Here is a 21,386-nt window from a genome sequence, read left to right as displayed (position 1 = left end):
ACGGCAGACACGCAGCGTCTGTTGTGTCTGTCGCTGCGGCCGGTTTCTGTGTCATTCGTGGTTGGAGTTGGCTGCGAGAGCAGGTTTTAGCCTTGGCCAGTTCATGGTTCATTTTTGTCAGCAACAACAGATGCCATGTCCCCAGGACACCAGCCTCGCAACATTCTGGTTTAATCCCAAATTACTACAGCCTCATCACCCACCCATCTTATATCTCACATGTGAATATGTGATGCATCTGAGAACATCTGCTACTGCTACCAAATTGAGGCATCTGATCTCTCACCATCAGGGATTTTCAGGGCCAGAACTGAAAGGAACGCCAGACAACAGATGTGAGCATCTGATCTCAGTAATCAAGGGCCAGAAGCCCATAACAGCGGTGCTGTCAAGGCACCTAACAGTGTCTGCTACAAACCCTACACCACACGGGCTGGGCGGTCGTTATACAGTGCTGCATATTTACGAAGATGAAGGACGACACAGAGAAACTACAGCTCTAAGACGTTAAGCAGCATGATCATCTAATCCTCCAAAGGAGGCCTGTGTGGCTGCGTCTCGTGCATCAGGTCATACCAGCGATGTTCTCGAACCCAGTTTCCTTGACCAGCTCGGTGAATTGGTTCAGGTAGCTGACAAGCCCGCCTAGCGACTTGATCAGCTCATCGGCTTTTTGGCGGGTGGCCTCCATTGCATCAGGCAGCATCAAACCACCAAGAGCATGGTTCTGGCCACCATCTTGGTCGGCCTCTTCAGTTCAGTATGGTGTGGATACGCTGCGCGTTCTCGTGTAACTTGTTTGCCAGCTCCCATGCAATATTTTGGCTTTTGTTGGGTTCAATACTTGTCCCGGTCTCTTGCCCTTCTACACAAATATATTGTGAAGAAAGTAAGGCAGCAGCAAAAAATATGACAAGACAAAAGGAACAAGAATACATCAGAGTTGGAACTTTGAACTATAGGGAACTCGTATTGTGCTGGCTCAGAGCAGCATAAAATATAATCCTTTTCGACACCAGGAACAAATGTATATTCGATGAACATAAATGAGTTCTTAAAGCAAACCATCTATCTAACATGATTGTGCATGTATTATCAAACAACGCAATATTGTGTTACTTGGCGACTGATGCTCATTTGCTACAAACATTGGCTAATTGATACTATACATGAAACTATATGTATGCCAAAAGTTTCCCAAAAATACAGGGCAAGAGGCTTTAAGCAGGTCCTTCAAAAGTTAGACAGTCTAAGCTTTGATATGAATATCTTGAGGACTATAAGCTACAAAAAAGTTGTCCAATGCAACTTTACAAAACATAAATCATTTTTAATTGCTTCACCTTACCATGGCACCAAATCAAAAGCTGACTGCACAAAATTGCTTCATGATTTTATAGGCCACAACCACAAGACAGTAACAAGGGATTAAATGACGTGTAAGATATCACAATACATTAGAGAGAGCAAATCTAGTGAAGCTAAAAGTTAAAAATCTTTTTCTATTATTTAAAAAAAAAGGTGGTAAGTTTTCTCCTCCTGCCAATGAGTTGGACATCAAGTTTCATTTTACACAGATATAGGACATGCCTCCCTAGTCCCTACATCTGATAATTTCTTGACGATTTAAAAAAAAATTGTGGCTAGTTTTCATGGTTCATCAACACTTACCTAGTTTCCCTAGCTATTTTGCATACGTGAAAACTATAACAGACCAATGAGGCTGTGCTATCCCGCACTGCCCACTGAGGTGTGGACATGACAAAACACGAAAAGATATCGCAATTGGGCACTACAATGGGTCATGAGAAAGGATGAACATGAGCCTTATTTTCCCCAATAACCAGTACAACAGAAATACAGTCCCTGAAGTTTTGTCTTCTTATGATGATATGATCATTCCTAATAGCGGTATTGGCATATTTGACTGACATCAAATTTCACTGATGAATCCGCTAAAACCAAAACCATATTAGGCCAATCACTGCATATCAAATGCCCTGCTGAATCACCCCATTTTTTTCTGTTATAAATCCCCCTACTTCATAAGCTTCATAACCAGACTACATCTTTAGTAAGCAGAAGCAAGCTATCGGCAATCATAAGCACACGAAACTGAATCAGCACATAAGTGGATGATTTGCACATACCCAAGTCATTTGAAGCATCAGCATTGCCCCCATCCTCCTGCATTTCTTCTCCATCCTCATCGAGGTCTTCCTCCGCCTCCTTCTCTTCCTGTGGCTCCTCCTCCTCCTCCTGTCCCGCAGATGCATCCTCCTGCACCTGCTCTTTTCCAACCTCAGCCTCACCGGAGTCACCGCCGTCCTGCACACCCACCTCGACGCCGGCACCGCCGCCAACCAAGCCCTCCACCTCCTCCCCACCCGCGTCACCGCCAGCGGCATCCGCAAGCAGCGCCTCCTCGACCCGTATGAGCGCGTCCATGGCCCCATACACCTCGGCGTCGAACTCCGCAGGAAGGCCAGCCTTCCTCCGCACCGCCGCGCCCATCTCCCAGTACGTTCCCCCGGTGCGCACCTCCCAGCGGCGCACGGCCCCGTACTCTGCCGCCAGCGCCTCCCAGCGGCGGCGGCACTCCCCGGCAGTCCTCTTGCTCCCGCTCCCGCGCCCGCGCCGGGTCCTGGACCCCGACGCGCAGGCCTCGGACGCAGCGAGGTTCTCGGCGACCATGGTCCACTTCTGGAACGCGGAGACGGAGCGGGACCAACCGTCGTCCACGGCCGCGACCTGGGCGACGAGCGCGAGCGTCTCGGCGGGCGTCCACTCCGGCGCGCCGCCCGAGCGGGTGCCGTGCGGGACTCGGCGGCGCCGGGCCCAGCGGGGCAGGCGCGGGGCGGCGTTTGGCGGCGGGGGAGGGCGGCGTGTTGTTGGTCTTGGCCGGGGAGTGCTGGGCCGGGAGCGCCTGGACCAAGGGGCGGCGGGAGGGTGTTGCAGTTCGCCGGGAGCGCCTGGATGACACACGGCTGGTCCGCAGCGGCGGGATCCATGGGGCTGGGCATGGCGCGGCGACGCCGTCGAGGGCGGCGGGGCGACACGCGGGGGAGGGAGCTCGAGACCCGAGTGAGTGTGCTGCACTGTGTGCTTGCTGTCGTGGTGCCGGGAGCCGAGACGAGAGTGGCCTGCACGTTCCAGTTCCACCACCACCAGCACTTCTCCGGGCCGGGTCGGGCCGGCTCCTTGGGCGGGCCGCCGGCGCATGCCACACATCGCAGTGCCGGACAGAGGCCTTGGGCCTTCTTCCAACAGACCCGGTGGCCCGTGGGACGTTTTCCCCTGCCGGGCCGGCGATGCCAACTGGCCGAAAAGATGGACCCACCCCAGCCATGTTCCTCCCGTGCACACATAGTCAACCACGGCGTCGCGGTCGCGTGTCGCGTGTCGCTGCGTCCAGCTCCAGCCCAACAAACAACGTGCTGCTGCCTAGCATCGCTTCTAGCGGACAGGATCCCTGACAGAGACTGCCAGACTGGCCTGTGATCCTGTGAACGTGCTAACTGAACACTTTTGTTGACTAGCCGACCGACCACCCCGACTTTGGCGACTTGACTATGAGCAGTGCTACAGATGGACGCGGCTTTGAGATCACCCACGACTACCAAACGCATGTGTACAAAAGAAGCTTGGTTTTAGTTGCTCGAGTATATTCATCCAAACTCAAGCATGCTCCCTCTGTTCCGTAATATTTGCACCTCTAAGTTTGGACACGCAAACCAAAGTGTACGTGAAATTACGAAAATGCCCTTGCAAATATCCAGCCTGTTTGGTTGGCTGGTTCGTATTGTTGCTGGTTCGTGAAGAAGTACTGCTTGACTGATTTGTGTGAGAGGAAAAATACTGTTCCGGCTAAAAATTTACGATCGTTTACGACAAGCCACGGCCAAACTGAACAGGCTGATCAGCCGCGATACTTCCTTCAGTGACCCGTCCCACCACTCCCTCGCGCTCTCGCACAGCTCTATTTCTCTTTCCGCCCACGCACACCCGCGTTGCCGTGGCTCCCGCCGGCCAGAGCTGAGCCCCCGCATCGAGCGCTAGTTGCGCCTTGCCTATGTCGGCGTCCATCTCCACGCCATGTCCCCATTCCCGCGCGGCGCCAGGGACGAGCTCGTGTAGCCCGTGGCAGCCGGGGCCGGGGCTCCACCGGCCGGAGCTGAGCCCGCGTGCCAATCGTCGATCGAGCCCAACTTCACTAGGCCTGGATTCCGTTGCGGGGCTTCATGAGAGCGCCGCCCAAGCGTTGGATCTAGCTATGCATGCGCAGGGGAGGAAGATGAGCAGGTGCGGCGGACAACGACGGCCATGCGGAATAAGGCTGGGAAGATAACAGTTCACAGAGTCCACGGGGACGGAGGGATAAAGCTCGGCAGTCCATTTTCATTTTTTAATGACAAATCGTTCCGTGGCTAGTAGGAATGAGTGGAAAGGAAGCGTTGGAATGATTGTTTCATGTTTTTTTAATCGCCTCTGCCACGTTCCAAGATTTGAGGTTACTGCTGCACTGCTATGCCACGTTCAGGCCTATACGAACCGATTATTTCAGGAAAATTTTTGAAGTGCAAACGTGCACTTAAACTGGGACGGAGGGAGTAGTCTTGATTAGTAGTTATGGCTCGTTTAGGCTTCGGCGTTATCACAGTAACCCCTAGAAGCTACAGTTAGAGCAAGACTAATAATACAGTCGGCTTGCTGGCCAGTCCACTTATATAGTGGTTAGCTCTTCACTATTAATGCATGGCTCACTTTATCTCTCCCACGGAGTTTATTAGTTCTTATGCCCAAACCGACTATAAGCTTACAACCCATTTATTCTTTCTCTTCTTCTTCTTCCTCCACCTCAGCATTTAGTCAGTTTACAGCCTCTTATTATACTTGCTCTTAGTGAAGCTATGCTAGGAGCTACATCGGCTCCTAGTATATTCTTTAAAGAGAAATTGAGTTTCTTTCAACAGTAATACAGAAGTAGTTAGTGTAGGGAGAGCATGAGCCACAAGAACGCATAGGACCACATCGAGGATAGTTCAGTTGGTCAGGGTTTCTTGTGATGGAACCTGCTCACTACGGTTCAAGTCATCAACTTGACGTCTGTATTTTTCTCTATTTATTCCAGAATTTAACTGCGTCACATGTGACTTGCCCGTCAACAATGAGGTACATGTGGCTTAGTCATTCGGAGGTGCTCATAAGGGTATGATGAGTGTATGCACATGCATGACATGCGACGTGCCCGTCAACAACGAGGTGCATGTGGTTTTTCATCTGGAGATGCTCATAAGGGTATGGCGAGTGTATGCGAAGGTGCTCATAAGGGTACCGTGAGTGTATGCACATGTATGCAAGATCTGGTGCATGTGGCTCAATCGTCTGGAGGTGCTCATAAGAATATGGTGAGTATATGCACATGTATACAAGATCTACCGGCTCAGTCTTTCAAAGGTACTTATGGTAGGGAGTAGGATGTGTGTGTGTTTTGTGTGTACTATGTAATTTATGAAAAAAGAAGCCATATGAAACAGACCTTTACTTTCTAGCAAAAGTTACCACCTCTTTTACTTTTCTATTATTAACAAAAAAAAATAGTTACATATCCTTCTAGGTTATAATTGTTGATGAACCTTAATCGTTTTTTATAATTTAAACAAATCTTTTTCCTTTGTGTGGGAAAGGCAAAAAAATGCTAATATGAGAAACTGGCACATAAAGCACTATATGAAAAAAAAAACGCACGACAATTTTGCATCCTTTGTTCCCATCTCCTCCTTTTCGCCTTCTTCATCTCATTTTTGTCCACTCTTAAATCCAAATTTCTGATCCAACCTACACAAAAAGGGACGACGAATGAATTATCAAGAAAATTGAAATTTCTGTAGCCTTTGAAGTTCTTCTTTGCGTCTTGCTTGATTCCTTTGCGGTCACAGTTTAATATGCCCAAAGGAGGACGAGCTGGTAATTTTTTCAATGGAGTTTTTTTTGTGCTTAGTCTAAGACCCGCCAATCTGAAGTGGATAGTTGGTACTCCTAATGGATCTTAAACCTTGATAACTCAAGTCAGATTAACTCTTAGTGGCTACTACAACATGGATTAGGGGTAGTGACAACTGCATGACACCACGGAAAAATCGGGTTGTCTCTTGTCCAACTCTTTCATTTCTTGCATTTACTTTCGTTGCCATCTTGGAGCCAGTGTGCTTGAAATGTTTAGTGGCTTTTAGACTTCATGTGGTATACTATCTAGGTTACATTTCCGCTAATCCTAAGGATCTTTTTTCCTAGTGTGTATGCTAGGGACATAGCTTAGTTTCATGGTCTTAAGGACTCATCTTAGTTTATCTTTTGCTTAGTGTTAGGGCTAATTCTTGGCTTCTTGTTAGGGGTTGAACTATTTCTAAGTGAAATACTCGTAATAAAGAAACAAATAGGAATCATTAGACTAAAATAAAGTCAGACGTCTACATTGCAACACTAAAGGCGTGTTTAGTTGATGTCGTATCTTGGGTGGCCACGCTACGTATGTCGATTAGATCCTTAAGCGATGGAAATCGAATGAATGTGCTAGGGCTATACAAAATGTTTGGACTCAACAAGCTACTCTAGCTCGGACTCGTGAAAAGATTGATCCAAGCTCAAGTTTGGTTTGGAGCCAAGCTTGAGCAGTTGAGCCTGACCGTAGGCTTGTGGGTCTCGACTAGCCTAGCTCAAATATCTTGATTAAGGCTCATGAGCTATCCCTTGCCTCTTTTATTTCTTATATTTTCTTTAATTTTCATTATAGATACTTTGCTATTATGATACAATTATTTTGTAACCTCAAGGATCGTCCCTGTAATAGGTGTTCTTCACCCTTCGTTCCCAGCCTCGCCGATATCAGTGGAAAATTATTCAGGTAGGGCTCTCACCACTCCTAGTGATGTCTTAAAAAACATTAACTAGTATAATTGGTACATATGAAAGATTCTATTTATATTACTTTATGTTAATTATTTTGTAAATTTTTGTATTACCTCATTATCTTTTACTTCCCAAACAATGATATTTACCTATAAACGAACCTTGTTGAGTCGAGCTTGAGCCTACTCCAGTCTTAGAGCGAGCCAAGCTCGGCTTGAATTCTCTATCAAGCTCGATTTTGAAGTGCTTAAGGCCCTGTCTGGTTACAGGGACTAAAGACTAGGGACTAAAAGAGGACCTAATGCCATGTTTGCTTGGCTGATAAGCCATGACTGAAAGTATTGTTGGTTGATTTATTGTGAGAGAAAAATATTGTTTGTTGGCTGAAAAAGTACGGCTTATAAGTCCAAGTGAACAGGACTGTAAAAGAGGGACTAAATAACATGTTTGGTTTCATGGACTAAAAGGGACTAAAGGGATGAACAAAGACTAAAATATCCTTCTTCTTCCTTTGGACAGAGGTGAGGGAGGAGAGAGAGGGAGGGATAAGGGTTGTAAAGTTGGTCCACTAGTCCTAAAAAACCTCTGCCAAGGAACTAGTGAACTAGAGACTAAAAGTCCCTCTAGTAGTCCCTCCTATTTGGTTAAAAGGGACTAAAAAAGACTAAAAAGTAGTCTTTAGTCTCTAGTCCCATGGAACCAGGTCCTAAATTTACTCGAGCTTGGCTCATTTGCAGCAATAGTTATTGTTGCATGCACATTTCTCATAATAAGAACTAAACATCATCTCTAAGATCCAATGTTTAACTTTATTATTATTATTTATTATTAATTATTATTATTACTACTACTATATAAAGATTTGATTTGATAGTACAGCTTGCTTATTTAGTTAAAAAAACAGCTTGCTTAAAATGTTGTTAGAATAGACCAAGTCTGTCCGGTCTGTCTACCTATATGCTACGACCCTGCCTTTTCCTGTGAAGGAGTAGCTCTAGAAGTGGGTTGCTGTTTTGGTAAAATGTTAGATAAAAACAGCATCTCCTAGCACACAAGAAGGCTAAAATATCTATAATACTCCTGTTTTTTTTCTTTTTTCTTCTTTTACTTACTAGGTAGCGTATTCCGTGCGTTGCTACGGGATAGCTAACATTTTGTACTAAAAACACACGGATCGCACGATAAGATAACAATACTGTAAAAATTAAATACCAATGTTAAAGTGACATTTAATCCAAAAAGCGAAGTTTATGAATTTAACACAGTCACGGAGAGCGCGACGTCGTAGGCTCACAGCCTCTACTGTATAGATCTTTCCGTGATGCGGCTAAGATAATATTTTATATCGGTAGAAAGAAATCTCCGATATTCATTTCTTTCGTGCGCCAGTAAATCCACGAATAAGTTCCGTCGCATCTCCATACCATTCTGTACATAGGTTCGAGTATATATGTAAATATAGGTAAATGCTCGTGCATTGCAACGGAAAAAACAATGTTACGATAACATATGTATGAATATGTGTTGTACTATTACCTATAAGTATGATATACGGAACATCAATATTATATAAGTCTTCATATTGTATAGACCATTATAAAGTTCAAGAAATCATTAGTATTTTATCTTCTAACTTGACTATAAACCATCAGTTTAAGGGCCCTAGCATACATGAAAAAAACACAAAGGTAATATCTTGCAGAACAAGATAATTAGATTTGGACAGATAACTATAAACGTACCAGACAACCATCTGAACCAATTCCCAACCTACGAAGTATATATCATGTGTTAACAATCAATAGTGCAAGGGAGGTGTCATGCATAGACCCTATTCTAGGTTGTTTGTTTGTTCATCATGTAATTGCAAGCATTTCATAATTTAAGCACATACAGAGTTCTTAAGCTGTGTGCCTGATCCAAAGTTTAAGTCGCCAGCTAGAATCGATAGAACTCTTGAGTCCACAATTGGGTCAGATATAGTATGCGTGGGTATCTCAATCTCTGATTCACGAAGGATGGCATTAAACATAGCAATATCTAAATGAGCTACGCAATGCTCTACCACCTGATAGAAACATAAAAAATTTCATGACTTCACATAAAAGATACCATTACCAAAGAAACAAAAATCAGCATCTGAAAGCATACCAATTTTGCCAACACTGGTAAACATCCACACTCATGTCCACCAGCACGAAGAAGACAACTTCTGCTGAATGCATCATCAAATGTAGTTTTCCAGAGATCAATAGAAAAACTCCTATGTTGCTGATCACCCAGAAAGCCCTAACAACCTCCCAATCTTTGGTGTTGACAAATCTTCTACAGGGGTTTGCATATGGGGTGTCATTGCATGTGAAATAAAAATCCTTCAGAAAACTTAAAAATGAATTAGTTTGTAGTAGGTTTTACTCATCACTGTTTTACAGGAGCCATACTCAACTTTTTGGAAAGTGCCAAGACAGTAATAGGGCTAACCTTTATATGCCACCACATCTTCTCCAATGTATCTACAATGTGCTAGTTTCGCACCAATCATCTAGCAGCTTCATGATATTGTGTATACTTGCCATTGTAGTTACTTTTCCATCGTGTTGTAGCGAAACTCCTCTTCAGGCTTCTTTGCCATCATTTGTGCTGAAAACCTTAAATGGACTTGAGTGCCATGAAGTACCAAATGTTTGTGCAATGATCTCTCAGGACAAATGTGTTCGATAGCCAAAATATCAGCCTACATCAAAATTAGGTTCTTACTTCTTAAATTTTGAATCTGAAAGAATAGATGCTAACAACAATAACGGGAAACAAGCAGTAGAGCGTAGTCATAATTTACCTTGAAACATCATTGCCACGGGATTTTGAAACAAGCAGAAGCCTAGAAACTGATTTTTTTGCAACTGAAGTTTTCGTATCTGAGGACAAAATTTTTGATGCATGAATGTAAATCCTAGATAAATAGAAAGCTAGCGTATGAAACATATGTGATGAACAACCATGCTTTAGCACCACAAAGTAGAGAGAAAGCTCAAGAGTAGCCTTATTATTTTCATACGAAACTTAGTTGCCATTATCAACTAGGTTTTCTTCAGTATTAGCAATTTCATAGTCAGTGCTCCAAATCTGATCATATTTCAGAGTTTCATCCAAATATCGGTCTCCTTTGCCTCTTTCAGTGGCTTTACCTTCAATCTCTCTGTTCTCAATGACATTGCCATTAGTTACTTTGCTCTGAATAGGTTTATCATTAGTGACTTGACATTCAATGGTCTTATCATCATTTATTCCGTCCTCAATGTCATCATCATTCTTTGCTCTGTCTCAACAGTTTTTATCATCGGTGGCTCTGCCTTCAACAGTGCTATCATCCTTGATTCTGCCCTCAACTGCTTTATCATCTGCGGGTTATTAGTAAAAAAAGAAAAAAATCCATCTCAAAGAAAAAAAGAACAAAACTTACATCATTTAAACATGAAAAGATCAGACAAATATTAAAGCAATAGATATTAGTATGATTATTATTTTACATCTACAGGCAACAAATCATGAATGAATCATTGATGTCTAATGGAATGCATAAATAACCAGCGCCATAGTCATAAATTAAGTCTGTTGAGCTAAAGAAAATAGGGAGACAAAAACAACCATTTCCCTTGCTTATCTGAATAATCCAACAGTTGCTGCTGCTTTCACTTCACCAACAGAAGATAAATATCAAGTCACTGCTAGTTTCTTCCAAACTATCATGCCTGCTTGTTCACAGAGGTGGGAACATCATCACAAGATTATGTAAATTCGATTAGCATTATATCTCTTTCTAGCAAGAAGCCAATTATGGCTACCAGCTCAAGATTATGATTTAGTAGTACATACTACCATCTTATTAATTCTAGAGCTCAGAGAAATAATGTGGTAAGATATTTCACTACCTTAAACAGTCCCTGTTTGTATTATTAACAGCAATAATCTTAGTATTTTTTTATAAAACTATCCGAAAGTACAAAATTACACGTGACAATCGAGTCATGCAAAGATTAGATAAAAAATATCAACGGTGTATGAACCCCATCATCTTTTTCCTCATCATCTTTCGCAACATCATCCTGTTCAATGGCTCGCCATGGTACAACGGCAGATTAAGCACCATACAAAAATAGGAAAAAAAATTATCAAGGTTGACTTGACACGGTCTGTACACTCATAATCACCGATTTCAACATGCGCCATCAGCCTGTCGGCAACATCGAGCTCCTCGGTGTCCTACAGGGGGCACGCGAAGGCCTCAAGATCACGTACTCGCCACCGACAGCATCATGTATGCCTGTTCCTGCAAAAAGCAGGATGAATCAGCAGCGATTAGCGAAGTGCCCGGCCTAGGCGCAATCGACCCCGCGAGATTAGCCTCTTGCTAGCTCCTGGACGACGCGGGCGAGGGTGAGATTGTCCTCTTGCTAGTTGAGGCAAGTGAACGACCACCTCCCGTCAGTCGGCGGCGCGACCGCCACCGCAGGGATCGACCGCCACCGCAATATGGTAGATAATCATGTTCGGTTGTTTTGCGTGAAGGAAAATAATAACCTCTTGATGAGAATAATTTTTTATTTGATTTAATTTGATTGATTGATAGTAGTTTTCTTTTACATGTAAGAAAGTTATATCACAACAGGCGTGATGGTCGCGCGAGGGGTACTTCCTTTTGCATGGAAGGAAACTGTCATAATTACCACCGCACGCGGGTCTCACGTAAGGAAAATCAACAACTGTATGCAAAGCAAATCAACAACTGCCGTAATTATCGTACGGAGGTGAAATCGATCATAGGATGGCAGACGGACGAACGAGGCAATTGTCGCACCAAACCGATGTTGACGCTTGGTTCTTTTAGTTGCAGGAGATTTTGTTCTTCCCCTTAGCCCATCGCTCTGGGGCAGACCGGGGATCCCGCGGCGCACCACGAACTCTTCTTTCTTCTCCGCCGCCCCACCGCTCCCGCTCGGACTACCACCACCGCCCCCACACCTCCCGTCGCGCCGCCGAGCGACGGCGCGCATCCGCCACCTCCGCTCCGCGGCTCCGCCCCTCCCGCCCTGCCTCCCGCGCCGTCTCGCCTCTCATCGCCGCCCCGCCTCCCTCCGTCGTTCCTGGCCGCCGGGCTTCTTCTCCGTCGCTGGCAAGGAGGAGCTGCAGCGCGTGGATCCAGGGGCAGCGGCGTCCATCCCGCGTGAGAAGGGAGAAGGAGCCGGTGAGATCTACTTTTTTCAGCTCCTCCATCTCTCGCAGCTCTCTCTCAGCGCGTTTTGCGGAGATTCGTCGGTAGCGACGGCGGGGCAGTCCCAGGCTCGGCGGCGGCGCCAGCGGCTCCCCCTCCCGCCTCTCGCCAGTCGCCTCGTGCCCGCCCTCGCCATGGCTGGAGCCAGCAGCCGCTGCTTCACCAAGGCGGTCGCGCCGCTTTGGGAGCGCTTATGCCCCAAAGCGAAGCGTTACCTGTCCGCTTAGCGCTTCAGCGCGCTGAAGCGTGCGCTTAGTGCCGCTTTTTGGAACCCTGATTTTATCCTGTTTTAGCTCACTTCATTAATTTTATCCTGTTTTATCTCACTTCATTAATTTTATCCTGTTTTAGAGATTGTGAGGGGGCAGAGAAGATGGCATTTCTTGCTTGAGGATGGGCAACCTGCAGCAGCTCTATCTCTATTATTAGGATTGGATCCTGGGAGATGGCCGAGGGGGCGAGGTTTCATGGTATGATAGGCGGAGGTGGTGGCAAGGGGATGCAAGACAATGAGATCAATGGCTTCTACAACATGCCGTATTACCAAAAGTTTGGGGAGGGCTCTCACATGTCTGTAGACAGCACCGATGGCTTCAACCTGACCAATTGTGCTGGTGGTTCTGTGGCCATGTCAGTGGACAATAGTAGTGTGGGCTCCAACGAGTCCCGCACGGTCATACTGAAGCACCCAGGCCTCCGTGATGCACTGACTGCAAGCTATTCAGTCGGCAATAGTGTCTTCCGCCCAAACCGTGTGGCTGCACACGCGCTAAATGAGGATGCATTGGCCCGGGTTTTGATGGACCCAAATCATCCTACAGAGATACTCAACAGCTATGAGCAGTGGACCATTGATCTGGGGAGGTTGGACATGGGGGATCCTTTTGCTCAAGGAGCCTTTGGGAAGCTGTACCGGGGAACATATAATGAAGAAGATGTTGCCATTAAGCTGCTGGAGAAGCCTGAGAATGATCCAGAAAGAGCCCATTTGATGGAGCAGCAATTTGTGCAAGAGGTTATGATGTTGTCTAGGCTGAGTCACCCAAATATTGTAAGGTTCATAGGGGCATGCAGGAAATCAATTGTGTGGTGTATTATTACGGAGTATGCAAAAGGCGGCTCAGTCAGGCAATTCCTGGCGAGAAGGCAGAACAAGTCAGTGCCTTTGCGGTTGGCTGTGAAACAGGCGTTGGATGTAGCCCGGGGAATGGCATATGTTCATGCATTGGGATTTATTCACAGAGATCTGAAGTCAGATAACCTTCTGATTTCAGCAGACAAATCCATTAAGATTGCTGACTTTGGAGTTGCTCGTATCGAAGTGAAAACTGAAGGGATGACACCAGAGACAGGAACCTACCGCTGGATGGCACCGTAAGTTATAGTTTCCCCTTACTGAAGATTGCTCTATGCAGAAATTTCTTTGTATCTCTGCATCTGTAATGCCTAGCATTTAATTTATTTTGAAACACAATTTGCATAGCTCACAAGTTCTCAGGCCTTCACTCTAAAACAGTACTCCCTCCGTCCCATTCTAACTGTCATTTTTGTTTCCCGAGAAACAACTTTGACTAAATATATATAAAAAATATTAATATTTATGGTACTCCCTCCATTCTGGTAATTCAAGTCGTTTTGGACAGCGACACGGTCTCAAAAGCATAACTTTAATATCTTATTTTTATAAAAATATTTATTGGAAAGTGATTTATGTATATTTTTATGAAAGTACTTTTCAAGACAAATCTATTCATATGGTTTTCACATTTTCAAACTCAACAACTTAAAAGTTATTTATGATTTATATTCCCAATGTTTGATCCAAGTCTTGTCCAAAATGACTTGAATTACCAGTATGGAGGGAGTACATTTTTTTTGAGGAGGGAGTACATAATTAATATCATTAGATAGATCGTTGAATCTATTTTCATAATAAATTTATTTAGAGATACAAATGTTGCTAATATTTTCTACAAATCTAGTCAAACTTATTGGCACGCAAACCGTGGCGACAGATATTTAGGGACGGAGGGAGTATTGTAGGTCAGTATTATGTTGAATAGCTGCAAAGTTCCTGAAGTGCAGGTATTCAAAATTTTCAGCCACTTTGGTAGTTTTACTGATTGTACATCCAACTTCACATACATAATTACTTGATAACTCAAGTACTCAACTGTACATGCTGCATAGCTGTCTTTTGGATTACTTAACTGTATTATTGAGTGTTCCATTATGCATCGCTGTCCAGGTTTTCATTGTATTAGCAATATATATTGTTGCATATTCAATAAGTCAAATCATGTTAATGGGAGTGAGTTGCATGCCTACGCACGACACAGTGGATAGACTAAGGGGGTGTTTGGATCCGGTGACTAAAATTTAGGAGGTGTCATGTGAGGGTGTCACATAGGGTGTTCGGATACTAATAAAAAAACAAATTACAGAATCCATCAGTACTCCACGAGACGAATTTATTTAGCCTAATTAATCCGTCATTAGCATATGTTTACTGTAGCACTACATTGTCAAAACATGGACTAATTAGGCTTAAAAGATTCGTCTCGCAAATTAGTCGTAAACTGTGCAATTAGTTTCGTAATTAGTCTATATTTAATACTCCATGCATGTGTCTAAACATCCGATGGGACAACGACTAAAGTTTAGGAGGAGAAACCAAACACCCCCTAACTCTAAAGTTATTAATATGGTGGAACTACTGGACTATCGTGTCCAGTTCCATTTTTTTACTAAACTATTGCTGAGGTTGCACACTTGCACTTATTTTGTCCACAGTGGGGAAGGGTGAGTGGCGACTATACCAATTATAACAAAAATAACTGAAAAGATGTTTCATTTTTGTATACATGGTCTAATTTTTTTTGGTTACAATACGAAATCGGAGATAAGTGTTCAACTTGCCATTGCTTCACTAGCAGCCAGTTGCTTCTGGAATTTGTATTTGTATTTTCTTAATGCCATGTGTATAGTTTATGATTTGTTCTTCTTTTTTTCTTTGCAGGGAAATGATCCAGCACAGGCCCTATGATCATAAAGTTGATGTCTATAGCTTTGGCATTGTCTTGTGGGAGCTAATAACCGGCATGCTTCCCTTCACCAACATGACGGCTGTTCAGGCAGCTTTTGCTGTTGTAAATAAGGGTGCTCGTCCGGTAATCCCTCAAGATTGCCTGCCTTCTCTAAGCCACATTATGACTCGTTGCTGGGATGCGAACCCAGAAGTTCGCCCACCATTTACTGAGATTGTCTGCATGCTTGAGAGTGCTGAGATGGAGCTTGTGAGCAACGTGCGCAAAGCACGCTTCCGCTGCTGTATTTCTGAACCCATGACCACTGACTGAAGTGGGAGTTGGTGACTAGATGACCCCAAAGTGGGTAAGAGAATGGAGGGGGAAAAGGATAAAGAGGCTATCTCATGTATCCGCGTCAGTGCCAGGGTCTCTTCTGAAGACCCTAGGATTTGAGCTTCTGTGTTGTTGCGTTCTATCTTGTGTAAGTTGCACAGCTGGAGTAATCTCTTCTGAAAGTATAGGTGATTATTCCTTGTATGTTAACAAAATCTAACTCTAATGGAGCTTTCCTATGTTAATAACATCTGCCTGTTCTTGTAATCAGCATGTTTGCTTGCACCATTGCTGTTGCTGTTCCTTGCCCTTTGTTGTTGACCTACGTTCCAAGATTTGTGCTGTTTCTGCAGTTCAGAATGATATATATAACTTTAGTTTTCGGTATGCGCTTCAGAATGATATACGACTAAAGTTTTTGGTATATGTCTCTTGTTGTGGCACCATCTGTTGACTCGTGCAAGTTTGTTTGCACCATCGCTGTTCCTTGTACTTGGTTGTTGACCTACGTTTCAAGCCTGTTCATTCGCTCGTATACGATCGTGGATTATAAGTTGAAACATTATTTTTCTCTCATACCAAATTAGCCAGCAGTAAATAATCCATGATCGTTTACGACGAAATGAACAGGCTGAGACCGCTCCAGAATGATACGGGGCTTCAGAAGGATGATATGGCTTTAGTTTGGCACCATCTGTTGCCGAAGTCGCACGTCGACTTTTCATGCGACCATGCTTGTGTGGAGTGTGTGCCGACCATGGACATTTTATTTTCTGGAATTTGGCTGGTAGTTCCTACACGGGAAGCTGTATGATAGTTTGTCTGGTTGGTTGCACTGAAGACGGGATTTCCGTCCGCCACATAAGCATGTGGGTCAGGGAGGCTTGTATGGAGACAATCGTGATGGTGACCAAATTGTATGATTCCCCACCCCCAGAATTAAAACAGCTGTTTGATTTGGAGGCAAGATTGATTTCTTTACTTGGAATTATACCATAAATTCTTCTCCTATTGTATCAATAAAAACATAAAAAAAAGCAGCAGGAGCTGAAGTCTTTCTAATATTTTAATGATGTCAGTATCGTAACAACAGCTTTTTTTTTTTTATATTCTAGGAAAAACATTGAAGAAGCAACAACAATATACACACACACACACACACACAAAATGTCCAGATTCATCAAGGACAGTTTCAAAGATACCCAACCGTTGACATCATCGTCACCAGGGCAGTAGAAGTGCATCACAGGGGGCAAAAAAACAACAGAAAAAATGGGTCAATCACAGGTTGGAACTGCATATTAAACATAAGCTGGCCTACACTTGGTTCAACTTAATTCAGGGATGGCCAATAAATATGCAGATAACATTAACAGGGAGATCCTAATGTCCGGTGGTTGATTGAAGAACTTCATGCACAAGCCCAGGCCATCTTCATGGCTATTTATCCAAATGATAAAGTGGCGTGTCTCTTTCACGCTTAATTTGTCTGGTTTACACCGAAGAAACTGGGCTCATAGACATTGTTGCTGGTATCCATGGTAAAACGAACCAGCTGAGACTGAGGCTGAGTAGCTATATGCTGTCCATCAGCGCATGAAGCTGGACCAGAGTTCCCTCCATGTGATAAATGAAGGTCACTACTGTTCTCGCTGGCACCAGTAAATTGGATAACGCAAGATGTTTGATGTACAGGATCAGGCAATCCACAAGCGCCAACTGACAGAAGAGAGAGAGCATGCTGAAGATCCGGTGCTCCATCGAATTTTGAAGCAGTTATAGACATGTCCGGACCTGCACAACCAATCATTCAGACTATATTATACACCCATCAGGGCAACACAGAACATCAAAATACAGAAGTTGCAGGAACGGCATGGCAAATGAAATCACATGGTTCAACATACTAGCATGAAACAACATACTAGCATGAAAAACAAGCAGAGTTGCAACAGTCAATTACAATTTCTAACTCTGATGCTCAGAGTTATTACACTGGTCACCTAGCAATGTAAGTGCACGAGAGTCAAATGGACCTGCAGTTTATTAGTACTATCTTGCAAGCGAAATGAAGTTTATATGTCATCCATAAACGGAACTAGGAGTATCTCAACAGTGATATAGAACTTCAGAAACCTAGAATACGTGAAACTAAACAAACAAAATAATGCTACCAAATATGATATTGATAGAAAAACATCTACTTTTTCTTGGCACTCAAAATTCATCATCGCTAATAACCAACTCCCAATACCATTTTGGAGAAAATGATATCAGTCCCTGCGGCATTCTATTTCCCTTAAATCTAACATAATCAAGTGTTTGGATCCTAGACTAACACGTGAATACAACTGACAGTCCAATTCTTGTAGTATTCTTCTTTTTCTGGGAGTAAATTTACAGACTGAAGAATCATGCCACCTACAACAAAACATCCGCTAGCCCAGTATGGATTGAATTATGGCAAGGAGTTCGGCGTTCTTTGTTCCACCATACATTCTATGTAGGCGAAATCATATGAACAACTACAAATATATTTTGACTTGTAAGTTCACAAGCTTCTGCAACGAAAATTCAAAGTACTCGTCTAATAATAATCAGCTTCCCATCTCTGCAAAACTTAGAAGCAATGAGGGAATGACTAAAAGGTTCCTTTTATGTGTCAACTATCCAAGATGTTTTAGTTAAGGTCCGACTAAAGCAGAGATTCTTTACAACCCTTTGTCAACAAATATGGTGAACCAGTTAACAAAGCAAATAACAGCTTCTTCCTTGAACACATTTCTGCAGCAGGTAAGAATAATGTTTGGAAAATCAAACCTTTCATTGGCCAAGGCTCATCTTTGCCATGGCTAAGTGTTGGAATAGCACTGGACATGTGAGATTTATCCAAATGAACTTGTCCAGTAATTGTCCCAACTTTTGTTGATACCTCTCTTGTTTCCTTTGCATGAGGGAGCTTTAAGTCAGATGAGCTGTCCCATGGAGAAGTGAAAGGTCTTACATGGCTAACAGGAGCTTTATTCCAGACAAAACTTATTTGCCTTCTATCATCTGCAGTGGCAGAGGAGTTCAGGGATAAGAACATTTAACTTTACAAATAGGAGGTAAGAAGGTAGAATAATATAACTGAAACACGATAATCCTAGCTGTATAGTACAAGATATCTAGATTACTAATCATGGTACTCTCAAGTCCAAAGCCTAGTTTGTATTTAATACCATGAAGAAACACAACAGACAACTTATTACAAACTATAAAAGATAGAAAGCTTGCCATTTGCGCAACGAGACATCTATTTGGAAGTTGTACATGCAGATAAATTTAAGCATGCTAAGAGCCCATCACCACCATTTTGCCAGTGTCCACTGATATCAAATTTCAAACACTAGTTAAGATATAAACACATTACCAAGCAATGACGAAGGCAGCCTTGCAGAGGCAAAGGTGAATGCATCTGGCTGAGGCTTCCGGCGGCGGGCATTGTGATCAGACAGACGCCTCCTGCAGCTCCTCTTCTTCTGATCAAACTCTGACAGGGCATGGAACCTGGATTACCAGAACCCAAGCAATCAGCAAAAACAAAATAGGTCCTAAGTATGGTCAATTGCCATGTAAAAGTGCATACAACAGATATATGCCTGCAATCTTTATACAGTAATAATGGAATAAAAATAGATACATGCCTGTAGCCCACAAAAAAAAGCTCATCCCAAAAGCATACACATATACCAAAACTGGAAAAGGGAAACAGGCAGTGCACAGCCATTTCACCCATGCGTACGATTCTCCACAAGTACAGCAGTACTAATAGTGGAAAGGAAGCATCTTTCACTCCCAGATCAGGAAAAAATGCAGTTCCGTACCCAAACAAAAAAACCGCACAGCAGCCTCACACGCCGTACACACACAGCATATAGCCACAAAAGTAAAAGAGAACACGTAAAAACACCTGCTTGTCCAAACCAATCAACTAATCACGCGATTATTGCAGCCCAAAAGCGCGACCCATCGTTGCAGGAAGCAATCATAGGAAAGGAGGAAGCAATCGCACAAAGCAAGCAAGAGCAGACGTCTGGGGGAGCAACCGAAAGCAAGCAAGAAGACGACCCACCGGCTGCACTGCTGGCAGAAGCGGCGCTCCTGGCCGGCGACGATGACGCGGGGGGACTTGGTGTGAGCCTCGCAGACGCGGTGCTTCCGGTGGTAGTCCTTGACCCTGGTGAGGTTCAACCCGCACCCCTCGACCTGGCACCTCACCTCAGCTCCCCCGCCGCCGTCCTCGCCCCTGGCGCGCTTCGCCTCCCGCTCGTTCCCACCGCGCCGAACCGGCGCGTCGCCAGAGGAGGAGCCCGAGCCCGTGGCGGCGTGGTCTCCCCAGTCCCAGAGCAGAGGAGGCGAGGAGGGCGAGGACGCGGGCTTCGGGGCCGTCCACTCCATGCGGGCGACGATTTGGGCTGGTCAATTCGGATTTGGGGATCGAGAAGAGAGGAGGGGGAAGAGGAGGTGAACAGTGCGGACTGTGGAGAAGAAGAGATGGGGGAAAGAGAATTTGGATTAGAAAAAAGGCAGGTCTTTTTTATATTTGGACCTCCTTTTTCTTTATTTCCCCCCTCACTTTTCTTTGCATACTAATGTCTTTTCTTTACACGTTTTCTCACTCTCTTTTTTGTGAAGATCTTTTTATCCAGACAATTCTCATTTTGCGTTTGGGTTCCAACAAAAGACGGGGTACGTATATGCAAACATGGTGTTCACATTCAGCCTTCAAGCGGGCTGTGAACCGGGGCAAAAGAGAACAAGTGCAGGCTTTTCACTTGACTTCTTCACTCTTCACTGTATCCTGCATATCTTGCTGCAGTGATGACTTTCAGAAATGGTTACTCATCAGCCAATAATGCTGATTGCTTTGTGCTAAGCTGCTAGTGGGCCACTTAATTAGCTTTTGATTAAATATGTTTAGTTGAGACGTGAGGGGCTTTGGATCTCTTCTTCTGCTGCATATATGTAATAAAATAAACAGACAAGTGGGGAGGTGAGAGGTCGTTTTCCTGGCTCCTTTATTTCCCTCATCATCAGAACACACACTGCCCTTCTCCCTCCCTCCCTTTTGACTGATGGATGGACATGGAAGGAACCATTGCTGGGTGTGATCCCGTGACGCGATGGTGAGGTGGCCGTGTGACTCCGACGCCTCCATCCACCACCACCTATTGATAGAATTAATCAGCTACCTATTGCGTTACATATTAATTAATATATATACATCTTATCCCCTCACTGCTCGATTTTAATATATTTACTTATGTGGGCTCTGTTTGGCTGATACATAAGCCGGCTAAAGTTGTTTTGTTGTGAGAGAAAAATATTATAGATTCTAGCTGATAAGCTCACGCGAACAGGGCCCCGGTTTGCGCTCAAATAGAAGAGCCAACCTAGCATTCTGCCCAAGTGTGCTGTAGGAAACAAAGAGGACGAGCTCACCGTTCAACTTCGATCTCAATACCGTTCAACTTCCATCTCAATATACAGATGCGGATGGATGAGTCTTCTCAACAAAGTTGCAGATGATTTATTTTCCTCTATGTGGCTTGTTAGACTTGGGTTTTCTTTCTATACAAGTCTGTTAAAGACTTATATATAAGCAAAAATAATTGGGATCTTTTTGAAGTGCAAATACTTTATACAGATATAACTATAGAGTATTGATAGATTTTTTCTAGAATTCGGTTTTAACATTTTTGGATTCGTTTTTGGGTTTTTTATACTACCAACGTGTATTACCTTCCAACCAAAATATACATAGGCGAGTACAGACACATGAACATACTAAAAGGGTACAGAGA

General features: G+C 44.0%; 2 protein-coding genes and 2 pseudogenes across 2 annotated transcripts; 1 reads left to right on the top strand and 3 right to left on the bottom strand.

The window, feature by feature from the left end:
* Nucleotides 1-352: 352 nt before the first annotated feature.
* On the bottom strand, nt 353-3,011 carry LOC136462792 (trihelix transcription factor ASR3-like; annotated as a pseudogene).
* A 5,780-nt stretch (nt 3,012-8,791) lies between these two features.
* On the bottom strand, nt 8,792-9,758 carry LOC136465203 (uncharacterized; annotated as a pseudogene).
* Nucleotides 9,759-11,705: 1,947 nt separating this feature from the next.
* LOC136466705 (serine/threonine-protein kinase STY13-like) lies at nt 11,706-15,807 on the top strand. The gene is made up of 3 exons (XM_066465196.1): nt 11,706-12,151; nt 12,530-13,552; nt 15,198-15,807. Exons 2-3 carry the CDS (start codon nt 12,624-12,626, stop codon nt 15,535-15,537), a joined length of 1,269 nt encoding a protein of 422 aa, XP_066321293.1. The 5' UTR covers nt 11,706-12,151; nt 12,530-12,623; the 3' UTR covers nt 15,538-15,807.
* An 817-nt stretch (nt 15,808-16,624) lies between these two features.
* LOC136466706 (squamosa promoter-binding-like protein 4) lies at nt 16,625-20,102 on the bottom strand. The gene is made up of 4 exons (XM_066465197.1): nt 19,655-20,102; nt 18,953-19,089; nt 18,361-18,594; nt 16,625-17,334 (listed from the first exon to the last, which is right to left on the bottom strand). Exons 1-4 carry the CDS (start codon nt 19,978-19,980, stop codon nt 17,021-17,023), a joined length of 1,011 nt encoding a protein of 336 aa, XP_066321294.1. The 5' UTR covers nt 19,981-20,102; the 3' UTR covers nt 16,625-17,020.
* Between the last annotated feature and the right edge of the window lie 1,284 nt (nt 20,103-21,386).

The sequence above is a fragment of the Miscanthus floridulus genome, chromosome 7 (assembly GCF_019320115.1).
Source record: "Miscanthus floridulus cultivar M001 chromosome 7, ASM1932011v1, whole genome shotgun sequence".
In the NCBI taxonomy this organism is placed as follows: Eukaryota; Viridiplantae; Streptophyta; class Magnoliopsida; order Poales; family Poaceae; genus Miscanthus; species Miscanthus floridulus.
Note: the sequence above shows the minus strand (reverse complement) of the source record. Positions and strands in the feature narration are given on the sequence as shown.